General features: G+C 36.0%; 1 protein-coding gene across 1 annotated transcript; it reads right to left on the bottom strand.

Annotated features, from left to right (window-relative positions):
* Positions 1 to 486: 486 nt before the first annotated feature.
* LOC133870931 (uncharacterized) lies at positions 487 to 11,729 on the bottom strand. The gene is made up of 12 exons (XM_062308220.1): positions 10,877 to 11,729; positions 10,098 to 10,214; positions 9,794 to 9,986; positions 9,384 to 9,550; positions 9,094 to 9,268; positions 7,775 to 7,836; positions 6,678 to 6,759; positions 4,018 to 4,075; positions 3,694 to 3,818; positions 1,920 to 2,003; positions 1,754 to 1,824; positions 487 to 913 (listed from the first exon to the last, which is right to left on the bottom strand). The coding sequence occupies exons 1-12, from the start codon at positions 11,350 to 11,352 to the stop codon at positions 787 to 789; spliced, it is 1,737 nt and encodes a 578-aa protein (XP_062164204.1). The 5' UTR covers positions 11,353 to 11,729; the 3' UTR covers positions 487 to 786.
* Between the last annotated feature and the right edge of the window lie 1,148 nt (positions 11,730 to 12,877).

Raw genomic sequence — 12,877 nt, 5'->3', positions numbered from 1 at the left:
TATATATATATATTTTAAAACAGAAAAGGCATTCTTTATTAATAATTCAGGATTAGACAAATGATCCATCAAAAGGATCTAGGAACCAACTAAGTCCCTAGGTACAAAACCATGTATACTGCTAGGCATAGTCCCCGGCCACACTTTGTCCATGCACTGAGAGGAAGCCTCCTTGGCAAGCTCATGTGCAATGTTAAACTAATAGTACTAATCATCCTTTAGATTAGTCCTTATTAAAAAAATAAATTAAAGACTGTTTAAAATTACCTCACTAACATTATAAAATAATTGTAAAACAAAAATATAATTACTAATTAATAAGACAGTTTTCCTCCGAATTGAGTTAAATAAACTTCATCCAACCCAGTATATAAAAATGGCTGTCTCTTGAGCATGCCAATTTTATTAAAAAAAAAAAAAATACTATTAAAGAGTAACTTTGGTGGTACAAAATATCCGCAACATATTCTACACTGAAAAATAGCATTTGGCAAAATTAATTTTCATATCATTTTCAGCGTTTCTGAAGAAATTGAAACACTACCTAAATCATCTTTTCTCCTTTTTCCAATGTACAAAAGATCTTTTAAAAGGTGTCAGGAACTCTAGCATTCAAGCAGACTACCTTCTCTGGCTACATAGACTACATTCGATTACAATCACTAAAACTTGTATTATATCTTCCCTAATTAATAGGAGGAGGAGCCAAACGGGGTGAGAGATTCTTAATTATGCACTATGAGGGTTTAAGGTTTAAGTATCGCACTAAAAGAAATTAATATTTTATCAGCTACTATTCTGCATCGGCTGCGATGGACATCTGCCTTCAATGGCTATTGTATTCGATATCTTCCTAAGGGAACGGTACTGCAGGCGGACATTCTCTCCAGTTCCAATAATCTTAAGCAAGTACCTGAAACCCATAAAAAAAAATAAAAAATAAAAAATAAAAAATAAAAAATAAAAAATAAAAAATAAAAAATAAAAATTGATTATACTGCACTAGTGTTTTGGGTACTGAATAACATGCAAAATTTTATCAATACTAAGATGGTCAAATCACAACCAAAAGAGCTGGTTCCGAATTTCCAATGCGCCCGTTAGGGTTTTTATTTTACTATCATTATTATGACTTGCAATGTGTGGTGTGGGGGGTGAGGTAAAGAAGAGGTGTTGCAAGCTAATGGCATTGGCACCAAAGGAAGGGGAAGCCCAATATCTTATCAGGTCATTATAAACATTCTAAATGTGGGGTCCTTCAGGACTCATTCATAAAATTCAGCAAGATTTGGAAGATCAGAGGCTTAATTTTCACTCTACGCGAATGAGTCTAAATAATCAAGGTTGACACTCGGTATGAACATATGCTAGCTTTCCCAAAAGCCTAGAGAAAAGATAAGTAGCCTCTGTTCCCTTCCCAACGTCAATGGCTAGAGAAGTTGTTTGTATATAGGGGAATGATTTCTGGTTTGGAAACCAAACATCAGCAGGTTATAAAGTAAGAAGGGAGAAACAGAAACTAGCATCACTATCCAGCACCCCTGGAGTTCTCACTTCTCACGCATCAACCCTTATGGCTACAAATGTGCAGATTCTATTTAACTTGCAAAAAGAGCTCAGTGTTGAAATAGGACTGCCTTCCTATGATACTTCAGTTTTTACCTTTTGGTGGCCTTGATTCAGCAACAGTATCTACAAATCAAAATGCATAAAGTGCCATACAAGTGAATGAAGTTAGGTCTTGCCCACTCACCAGCCATTGAGACACTGGGACGTGATGATCGCTTCCTTCCCAACAAATTTTTCTGGCGTCCTCCTGTTTCCCTGCATAATTCAGTATTGCCTTTGAAATATCTATCCAGTAAGTGGAATCCGTCATGGCCAATAGATAATAGAAAAAAAAGTTGCAAAAATCTCACCTTAATTACCACTTTCTCGTTTTCTGAAAATGGATACTGCACCCCCCGATGGAGCGCATCATCAGCATTAACATCTCCATTTTCCTAAGACAATCATGTGGCTAATGTCCTTAAAAATTTATTCATAAGAAACTAAGAACTCTGATAACATTAGGCAGTGAGTTGTTTAATACACTACAAATTCCTAAACCATTGTTTGTATGAAACACTACTACTGTCATTTACTTGTAAATGCCTTCCCCAAAATCCATTCATTGTACATTAAATTGAAAGGCACGGTTAGTTTATCTTATAAAGTTATAGCTTTGTAAAAATTACACTTTCCAATATCCATCAATTAAATGATGCTCAAAGCCTAAACCTTATCAAACATTTGAAATGTACATGGTGTCAACCATTTTGATAAGCAGTTTATCAACATTACCAAAAATAATTTGCCACTTAGCCTCCACTAAACATTTTAAAAGACATGATACTGGGAGAGAAGTTACTGTTTTCTTTCCATGATATTGAAGGAAAGCAACTTGCCCAAAAAGAGATATTAAGGAAAGGAAGTCAGAGAAACTGCAATTTTAATCATAGTATAGATAACAAGGAACTGTCTTTCCCTGTCTAAATAAACATTCTGCGAAACCTTATTTCCATATTTTTACATAAACCACTGAAAATTTCAGGTAGATACTTTTCCAACGAAAAACTGACAAAAAAGAAGAAGAGAAAATTACAAAATTGTACCCTGGGGTTTGACCTTGTAACAAATAAATCCTCGAAGTTTCAAAATGATCAAATAAATTCCTGTGATATGCCTTTGTATCAAAATGATCCCTCTGTCCAAATTCCGGCCATTTTTCTGACTAAGTCCTTATAAAATTACAATTCTACCCTCAAATATATAAAAATAAAACAAAATTAAAAAACTTGGTTCGGGGGTGAGCGAGACACCCCAGAACTCACCATTGAGGGTGTGGTCCTCAAGGTCTATGAGGGTAGTTCGGCCATCGAGGATAAAATTGTAATTTCAAAGGGTTCTATCAGAAAAATTTCTGAAATTTGTACGGATTAATCATTTTGATACAAAGGCATACCACAAGAATTTATTCGATCATTTTGAAACCCTAGGGATTTATTTGTTATAAGGTCAATCCCCAAAGACTAATTTAGTAATTTTCCAACAAAAAAAAATCATTCCTAGAAATGAAGCACTTGAAATATTTAAGCAAATTGTCCAATATGCTTCTTTAAAAAAATAAAAAAAAATTGGTAAGTTACACACGCCCTAAGAAGCTTTGAACCGTGACATCACCCTTTACCCATTCTTTTAAGGGAAACAAGTGTAAGCTAGAGCTAATTGACAAATGCTTCCAATATATTTGAGCCAAATTACAAAATAATTTAGGGTTTGTTTGATACAAATTTTTAGACGATGCTTTTTTATTTTTGGTTAAAAAAGTGTTCTGCTGTGACATAAAGGTGAAAGTAATTTTAAGTATTTTGTATTTGAAATTGTTTGTTAATGTTTTTACTTTTTTTGTTAGAAGGCAAAAAGATTCCCTGAAAAGACAAACAAAGCCTTCGACTTTTTCATACAAAGATGTAGCGGTTCTTATTTCATAGACTATCATTCTCCTTATTAACTGTCACACTTCTCCATTGTTGCATACCCAAATTTGTTTCATGTCTTCTACCATTTGAGCTCCCAAAACAAGTAAATAACATGTGCTAAAGACCACATAGACCAAGTAGTAAAAATATCAGGCACTTTTTTGAACCATACCCTGATTGATCTTCTCATTGAATCCGTTTGATCAACCATTTCTTTCCGACGCTTCCGGAGAGCAGCATTATGAAATAACCTCCGATCATCCTCATGCTTTACTGCAACAGCTGCGGCTCTAAGAGCTGGGGAGGAAATCAATCCACATTAAAATTTAAAAATAACAAAATACATTAATTGGCTCAGAAAAGTGGATTAAAATGTAGCATGACTAAAATTATAAGTTGGACGAAAAAACAATAGAGTTTGAGAGTTTGAGAGAGAGATCAAACATAAAATAAATTTATTTTTCTTAAACAAAAAAAAAGGTGATGTAGAATATACCAAGATTAGGGATTAAAGATCCGGTCTCAATTTCTGCATTGCAAAGGGTACATCTTGACTGTGATGCAAACAATAACTGTAGTTATGATTCTTGTCTCTTCCCATCTAGAAGTAATAGAGAGAGCATAACTAGAATTTAAATCTCATAACCATACACCATGAAACACATCTGAGGGACAGTATTCCTTTAACAATAAAAAAAAAAACAGGAATTTTGAAAAAAAAAAAAAAAACACGGATACCTATTTCTATGTGTACATAAATGAGCAAGAATGCAATGGAAGCTGGAAGGGGGTGGAACAAAAAGTCACAGGAACAAGAGAAAGACCAAGACAAAAGGAAAGAAGGGAAAACAAAATTCAAAATAATCCCTAAATTTGGTCATACACGTGAGAGCATACACTGCATGTGTACATGATAGTGGGTGCCTACAGTCAAAACTAATTATAATACACACCTGGAAGGGGGTGGAACAAAAAGTCACAGGAACAAGAGAAAGACCAAGACAAAAGGAAAGAAGGAAAAACGAAAGTAAAATAATCTAATCCCTAAATTTGGTCATATGCCTGAGAGCATACACTGCATGTGTACGTGATAGTGGGTGCCTACAGTCAAAACTAATTATAATACACACCTGGAAGGGGGTGGAACAAAAAGTCACAGGAACAAGAGAAAGACCAAGACAAAAGGAAAGAAGGAAAAACGAAAGTAAAATAATCCAATCCCTAAATTTGGTCATATGCCTGAGAGCATACACTGCATGTGTACGTGATAGTGGGTGCCTAAAGTAAAAACTATTTATAATACACCATCCAATCGAACCAATTAGAGCCAATTACAAAAGGAGACATTCAATTGTCTTGCTAATTCGTGTTGGGCCTCCTTTTAGCACCTTCAATTAGAACTGACATGCATTCACCCCAAATGTAAGTGAATGGGCAGGCTGTGTGGCCTAATCCGACATATAGCACTATTTCAACAAGGCAAATCTAGGTCAGTTTGGTATGCATGAATAGACTCAAGAATGGAATATAGTTTGGTTGTGTTGCCACCATTACTGGGAACATGAATAGAACTATTCTCCTAAAATGAGGAATAGCTATTCTTCTCAAAAAGGTAAGGACTAGCTATTCCCCCATGAATGGAACAGTGCTAAGAATTAATTTCCCAATATACCATTCTTTTTTCTTTCTTTCTTTTTTATTCTTTCTTTTTTTTTTTTGGTGGGCATTTGTTGTTCTTGTTCACATGGGTGGTGGGTGGTCACCCATGGGGACAAAATACTTTTTTTAATGCCCAGAAAAAAAAGAAAAAAAAAAGGTTTTTCTTGAAAGTGTGGTAGCCAATATTTCCTTACTTTTTTCTTTTAAGTTCTGAAGTTTTTCCCAGTTCCTAATGCTTTGCTTCTATTGTGTAATCCATCAGAGTAAATCAGGATGGAAAAAGAGGAGAGGAAAGGAGAGGGGAAGGGGTGGGGTTTACCCTTCCCCTGTTTGGATGTATCTTTGAGGGGGAGGGAGGGAGGGAGGGAGAATATGATAGGAGTTAAGAGGGCTACCATACTTCCTGAAAGCCCCTTTTTACTATTCCATCAAATTAGGGAAATTTTGGTAGAGAGAATACTAGGTTTAATGGGTTTTTCTTTGTATTTCCATTTTACTCTTAGCAATTTATTTATTTTTGATAGGCAGTTTGAGGACAAAGAAAGATCTATTGAGGAACTCATTTCCTTTTTCTTTCATTCCTTGTATTCTTGGGTGGCGGCGGTCCTCGCACCTTTACCTCTTAGTTTTAATGATTTCCTTGTTCTGTTTTCTTTTTCTTCCTAGCTGCTTTTCTTGTATACTTCCTGTGTACTTGATTGCGCTTTGCGCTTTTAAATGATATCTCTCTTACTTATCAAAAAAAAAAAAAATTTATTTATTTTTGATAAGTTACTCTTAACAATTTATCATTATCATTACCAATCAAATCCAAGTAAACTCTTAGCATTTATCTCTCCCTCATTGTTAATGAGTATGATCTCTTACATTTTCCCCTCCCTTCAACTCTATGGCAAAATAAGAGGAGGATTCCACTCCCCTCTCCCTCCTATTATTTAGTAAAACAGCCAAAGGAAGGTGATATCCTCTCCTCTCCCTCCCTTCATATCCTTTCTTCTGCAGTCTCTTTTCAAACTTTTTTTTTTTATGACGAGGAACCCCTTCAAGGCAGGGTCACTTCGTGTACCCATCCTTGTCGGGTAAACCTCGGACCCATATAAAGCACCCCCTCCACACAAATCGGGTAATACTCCGGCTTCGCTGTCGAACCTTAGACCTTATGGGAATGCCACCAAGACCAAAGCCCTTATCACTTGAGCCAAACCCTTGGAGAATCTCCAAACTTTATATCATATTATAAGGAAATCCTACCCTCTTCTTCTAAATTACTATTATTAAGTCTCAAAGTTGTTTTTTTATGCGGTGCATGGGTATACAAGTTGGAAAAAAAAGGGATTTCAAAGACATAACCTTTTCATATATCAATAAATAATTGAATTATCTTCTGCACCCAAAAATGGCTTGATTGTTACTGCACATATTTAACTCCAAAGGCCTTTTCTACGAAGCAATTATTGGGCATAGTTTCTGTAAGGAACAAGAGATATTCATACTTACTCTTTCCAGGACTCTTCTCAGCATCAGACCACCAAATGAATGTCCACATGAAACAACCATGGCATCCTCAAGAAATGAACCCCTAAAGCATAGATGATTTTTTTTTTTTTAAAAAAAAAATAAACGTTAGTACCCCAAATAATGTAGACAGATATTTTCATGCCAATTTTTCTTACTAGGAAGAAAGTAAAATCAATCTACAGTCAAAAGTGAAGTACAAAAAGTTAAAAACAAAAAAGAAATAGGCAATATTAAAATTAGATATTAGTGATAAGTTCATAATGGAAATTGAGATTTCATAGTAAGCCTAAGAATGTTTCCTAACATCTTAATCATAACATGGTGATCAGTGACCAGGAACTCTACTTAAGAGCTCCATTATCACTAAGGCACAAGAACACTTAAGATATACAAGTAATAACAACCCTTGATAAGAAGACAAGTTGATTTTAATTGTAAGCCTATGGCACACCAAGTTGATTTTCAGAACTGCCAAGTAAACGGACATTTTGTAAGAACATAATGTAAAATTTCTCACAAAATCATACAAGGTTGATACTCCTAAGAGAAAATAAGGCTATATACAATGTAGTTGATCAAAAGTCGCCACGATTTGACTCGTTTATAGTGTGCCTGTGAAAAAGAAAATAATAAATGAGATGCAGGTTTTCCATGCATTATGATTCCAGAAGTAAGAAGCCTCATATCAAGGATGTCGTGACTGTGTATCCAAAATTAATACAAATGCAATCCAATGGATTGTCACAATATCTTATGCACATAGTGGACATATACTACACACAAACACACACATATATATCATCATCCACTGGTGATACTCTTATCTGATGAGGGCCTCATATAAAGGATTTCATGACTATGTATCCAATTAAACAAATGTAATCCAATGGATTGTCACAATATCTAATGCACATAGTGGACGTATAGTACACACACACACACACACACACACACATATCATCATCCACTGGTGATACTCTTATCTGATGAAGCGTCAAACTAAAACTCAAAAACTGGAAAAATTAGTATAATAGCTTCACAGAAAAGGAACCAAGTGCAAACAGAGAAAAACTCACGATATGGGATCTGAGAGAACACTTCTTAACGACAGATCCTTATTCAAATTGTTTCGAGCTACCTGCAAATCCAATATCCATGCAAGATTTCTTCATATCCGAAGTAGTCAAGATACACATTCTCAAATCGTAGTTAGCAAATGTAGAATTAAATTATTTTAAGTCCTGAAACTCAGTCTATAACAGCATAGGGCTCCATAATCTTGTTTGACAAAGCACATTTACCCTCAGGGATGGAAACTATTTTTTCACCCATCTTTTTTATCAACTCGGAAATACAAACATCTCAGAGAAGCAATGGAAATGGGTGAAAAAAATTGGAAAGATGTGGAAACGAAGACTCATAAGATAAAATTTATATATATGAAAATATATCCATAATAGATAGTCTTAACTGAATCTGTTTGAGTGCACAGCCCATATTTTGGCAGGCTACTTCAGTAGCATAAATAGTTTTAAATACTACAACTAGCAACATAAGCATGCACACATGAGCACACACAACTGACCATTCTCATTATTAAAAAAGATTTTGTTAATCAAACATCAATAATTTTTTTTGGGTAAATAACAGTAGCTAGCCATGGTTGATTAAAAAGATATTAACAATGAAAGTGCTGAGGATTTCATCCACTGAGAATTGCATATTAATCATATTTGATTATACTCAACTGGGCGCATCACATCAAGTAGAAAGGTCTTTTTCCCCTCTCTTTTTTTTTTTCATTTTTGAGCTGATGGTATAGAATTATTTTTTATCTATGATTCTCACTGCATGAGAGTAAGACAACAAGAAATAGAAGGGAATGATTCCTTGTAAAAAACAAGCCAAGCCCAAACAAGATACCTTTCCAATCATAACCACTCAAAAATTTTATATTGGCCACTATGTTTTCTATTTTGATCACGGAGTAGGGAAAATATTTGAGCCACAAAAAAAAAAAAAAAACTAAAAATTGTCCTTCTAAGGCACTCGAGTTTCAAGGTTCCCAGTTCATGCCAGCTTGCCACAAAACACGAAATTCTCCATTTCAACAGGCGTAAATGATGACTCTTCACTAATAAGTGAGAGCTATTCAAACTTGGCAGTTGAATTTAGAATTTAGATGGATTTGGTTGTCTAATGCATCAGAACCCTAATTCTAATACAAAGAAGACAGAAGACAGAAAACAAAAACTGTATTTATGCAACCTAAAACATATAGAGTTTTATAGTTATTAATTATTTCCTTGAGAACTCCTGCATATTTTATTTTGAGACATCAAAAATTTTAGTTCCACTGTTGACTCAAGATGGGTTGCTTGAGGATAGAACTTACATAAGTATTATCAGAACGACTGCAGAATACATCTTCCTCTGCCGAAAGCTCATCCATAAACTGGCTTACAGATATCGGTACATAGCTCTGGGGAATAATATGACCAGCTGCTGCAATTGGAGAACAATCTAATATAGCGTTACCCTGCGGCATGAGCCTAAACGCAAGTGATGTCCTACAATAACAAAGCTAAATGTAAAATGAACTTCTTGGAAAGTCAAATGCAATATTTGAAAGGTTTGTTTCACCACATTCATCACAAGAACAAACTGCTATAAATTAACTTGTACCTCCCACTACCATTAGTGCCTGACAAATAATCAGGAGCAGCTCTATATGATGCAGCAGGACGAAGGCCTGCAGTAGCATGACTAAGTGCCTTGCCTGTAAGAAGTAAAAGATCCCCAGGAGTTGACCCACCATCTGCTAGGTACCACCGACCATTGGGATCACAAACCTATTGAAGAAAGTAGCTTACATGAATAATTTGTGGTGCACATCAATCAAAAACACCACAAACTTTTTTTCATTGCATAGACACATCAAACAAGTAATACTAATTATAACCCAGATAATAAAGTACGACTGAAGAATTACAAGAAAGCATTTGAAGACTATTACTGGTTTATTTCCCACTCCAACAACTAAGAAAATCACAATTGTTTAAAATCAGAGTAATCATCAACAAATAGGAAGACACCTGAAGACCAGGACTGTCTGAGGAAATCAATGTAACCAATCCCTTCTCAACTTCACCATTTGTTGCTGGCTTCCCACCTCCAAATGCACCCTTCCCATTTTGCAAAGAAGCATTCAAGTAGGTCACAACAAGCATCGATGAGGACACCTCATTCGCAGGCAATGGGGTATCATCAAGCAAATTATTGAAAACACTGAACAATATATGCTGCTGTAAGTGGATATGTATATATATAGAAAAAAATTGGAAATAAAAAATAACCACAAGCAAAGCAAGAATAAAAATCGATCAGCATAATACTTACTCGCTTCGCAGTCGAAGATGCCTTGCTATTGCAGATAGAGCAGCACGAGCTGCCTTTCCCATGCACCTAAAAATATCAGCCATGCAAGGGGGAGATGAGTCCCAATCTTCTAAAGGCCTGCAACAAGGCAAGCTCATAAATGTTTAATTTGTAAAGAATAATAGCAGCAGTAGTAGTAATAACAATAACAACAACAAGGACAATAATTTACTTGGGGCAGAACTTCTACAACTAAGACTAACAGATTCTGTCTCAATTGTGCACATGAATGTCTAGATCAGGCACTTTCAAGAGTGAATCCACTCAATGAAGGTCCTCCCGCAAGTGAAAACAGCTAGAAATTAGTTGGTCCCCAAAATCTTTTGTGGTTAGCATATTGAGTAACAAAATGCACTTTTCAGAAAACCTATTATTGACTCACAAACCAAAAGGATCCTAAATGTTCTAAATCAGTGTCTCAACTCTTTTTTCTTATCACGGTGAAAGCTCTTATAAGCAAAAAGATGTAGAAGACATAATATTTCAAACACAATAAATAAAAACATTCCATTTCCCATATAAACATAGAAACTCATTTCAGAGCATGCAAAACAAAGAACCTGCACTGACACACACGAACTCTACACACTAAAAGTTACCCTAATTTGAACATATTACACAACAAATATGCAAATACCGTCCAAGTACTTGGAAAATTTTCAGCTCCAAACAAACAACCATCCCTTCTATAAACCAAAAGACAATTCAAACAAAACAAAAAGAAAAAGAAAATTAGATACCTTCCAGCTCTGTACGTGTAAACTCCACGGCTTCCCTTTCCAACAACACTCTGCTGAGCCCTACTCCTAAAGTACAAGCGGGCCGCTTCCAAGCCGCAACGCATGAGCGCCGCGTCTCCGCTGCCCAATTCGATCAGTGCCGCATTGTGCCTCATCAGCGACCCAGCCAGCGCCTCCACTGCCCTCCCGTAGGTCCCGCCAGGGGCCCCCTCGTACGGGGCGATATCCGACAGCCGGACCCTCGCCAGAGGGCACGCCATCAGGGCCGCGGGCTCCCCCGACCGGTGCGCGTCCCCGATCGGTACCAAAGCATGATCCAGCTGCTGGTCGCGGTGCGGTGCGAGCGCGTGTGGGGACTGCGTGGGGGTCGCTGTGGCTGGTGGTGGTGGTGGTGGTGATCTAAGAGAAGACTGGGGATTGGTTGGCTGCGACGCCACTGCAGAAGTCTGCTGCTGCTGCATCACCGTCGCAACCATCAATCATTCTGAACTGTCTTGGTCTCTATGGTTGGATTAGGGTTGTGTACGGACCATCTTTCAGGATATCTGTAATGCCTTGCATGACAAAATAATCGGCCTTGGGAAATTGGGAAGTCGCATAGCTTTAGAGAGACTGCAAGTAAAGAGGTGTGGTGGTTGTTTCAGTTAATCTTTGGGGGTGTTGAGTATTGTGTGGGCGTAGGGTTTTGAGAGCTTCTGCCTTTCTATTTGCTGGACTTGACAATAGACAACAGTAACAAGAGAAAGGAGAGAAGAGTGGGAGGGAGCTGTTTCTTCTTCTTCTTCTTCTTCTTCTTCTTTTCTTTCCTTTCCTTTCTTCTTCTTTTCTTTTCTTTGTGCTTTTTTTGGAAAATATTGTCTCATTTTAACGATATGGTATGTTTGGTTTTTTTATAAATATTTTCAATATTCCCTAAAAAAAGAAGAAGTATTCTTCCATAAAGTTCATCTTAATCTTCAATGAATTTTGATTCACGCGAACTTTTAATGAATAATTACAGAAGAAAACTTAATAAAGTTATATGTATGTTGACAAGCTTAAAAACTTTTTTTTGTGATTTTAGGAAAATGATTTTGAAAGTAAAATATGAAATAATAATAATAATAATAATAATAATAATAATAATAATAATAATAATAGGAAAAGGTCATAAAAGAAATGAATGAGCAGTCATTGAAGAAATTTACAGTGGATGAGATCATTGTAGCCTTGTCTCAAATGCAACAATTAAAAGCTCCAAGGCTGCTTGCTTTTATAAAAATTATTGAGCAATGGTTTTTTTTTATTTTTTTATTTTTTTTTTTAAGTATACTATGCAATAGTTGGTAGAGAGGTATATCATACCGTGAGTAATGCTAGACACTACCTCATAATTCTCCTAAAATTTATGTGGCGTGATTTCTCACGTCATTTGATGTATAGATATTGATTTTCTTGAAGGACCACGCCACATAAGCTTTGAGTGATGGGAGGTAATGTATAGTTTTACTCGTCAAATTATACATAGTTTTGCTAAATTTCAGGCATTCTTAATGGCTCCATAATGTCACTCATATAACCTTTATTCCAAAGGTCAAGCAACCATCTTAAGTGTGTGAGCTCAAGCCTATTAATTTATGTGGTGTTTTTTACGGATTAAGATCGCGATCCATTTTTTTCGAGCTCATTTATAAAGTGCTTGCTAATAAGCTCAAGGAAGTTATACCTAACATTATTTCTCACAATCAAAGTGCCTTCATATTTGTTAGGCTTATTACCTAAAATATATCAATAGCATATGAAATTATGCACATTATGGATACTTGTATGAAGGGGAAAACAGGGTATATGGTCCTAAAACTTTGTGGTAGTTTCATGAAGTCCAATGTTCGAATCTCTTTGGTGCAAATAATTCCTTGGGGCTAGCCAATCGATGAAGTTGAAGTATTACTCGATCCGTGTGAAGGGAGCGCTTTACACGGTTATCTGACAGGGATGAGTGTACGAAATGGCTATGCCTTA

The sequence above is a fragment of the Alnus glutinosa genome, chromosome 1 (assembly GCF_958979055.1).
Source record: "Alnus glutinosa chromosome 1, dhAlnGlut1.1, whole genome shotgun sequence".
Lineage (NCBI taxonomy): Eukaryota > Viridiplantae > Streptophyta > Magnoliopsida > Fagales > Betulaceae > Alnus > Alnus glutinosa.
The sequence above is the reverse complement of the archived record's forward strand: the minus strand, read 5'-3'. Positions and strand labels throughout refer to the sequence as shown.

Coding starts and splice junctions, on each gene's coding strand:
- LOC133870931 (XM_062308220.1), bottom strand. CDS start 11,352: ATGGTTGCGACGGTGATGCAGCAGCAGCAGACTTCTGCAGTGGCGTCG. Junction 2,004..3,693: donor CAATGAGAAGATCAATCAGG/GTATGGTTCAAA, acceptor TGATTGTCTTAG/GAAAATGGAGATGTTAATGC. Junction 914..1,753: donor TCCCAGTGTCTCAATGGCTG/GTGAGTGGGCAA, acceptor TATGGGTTTCAG/GTACTTGCTTAAGATTATTG.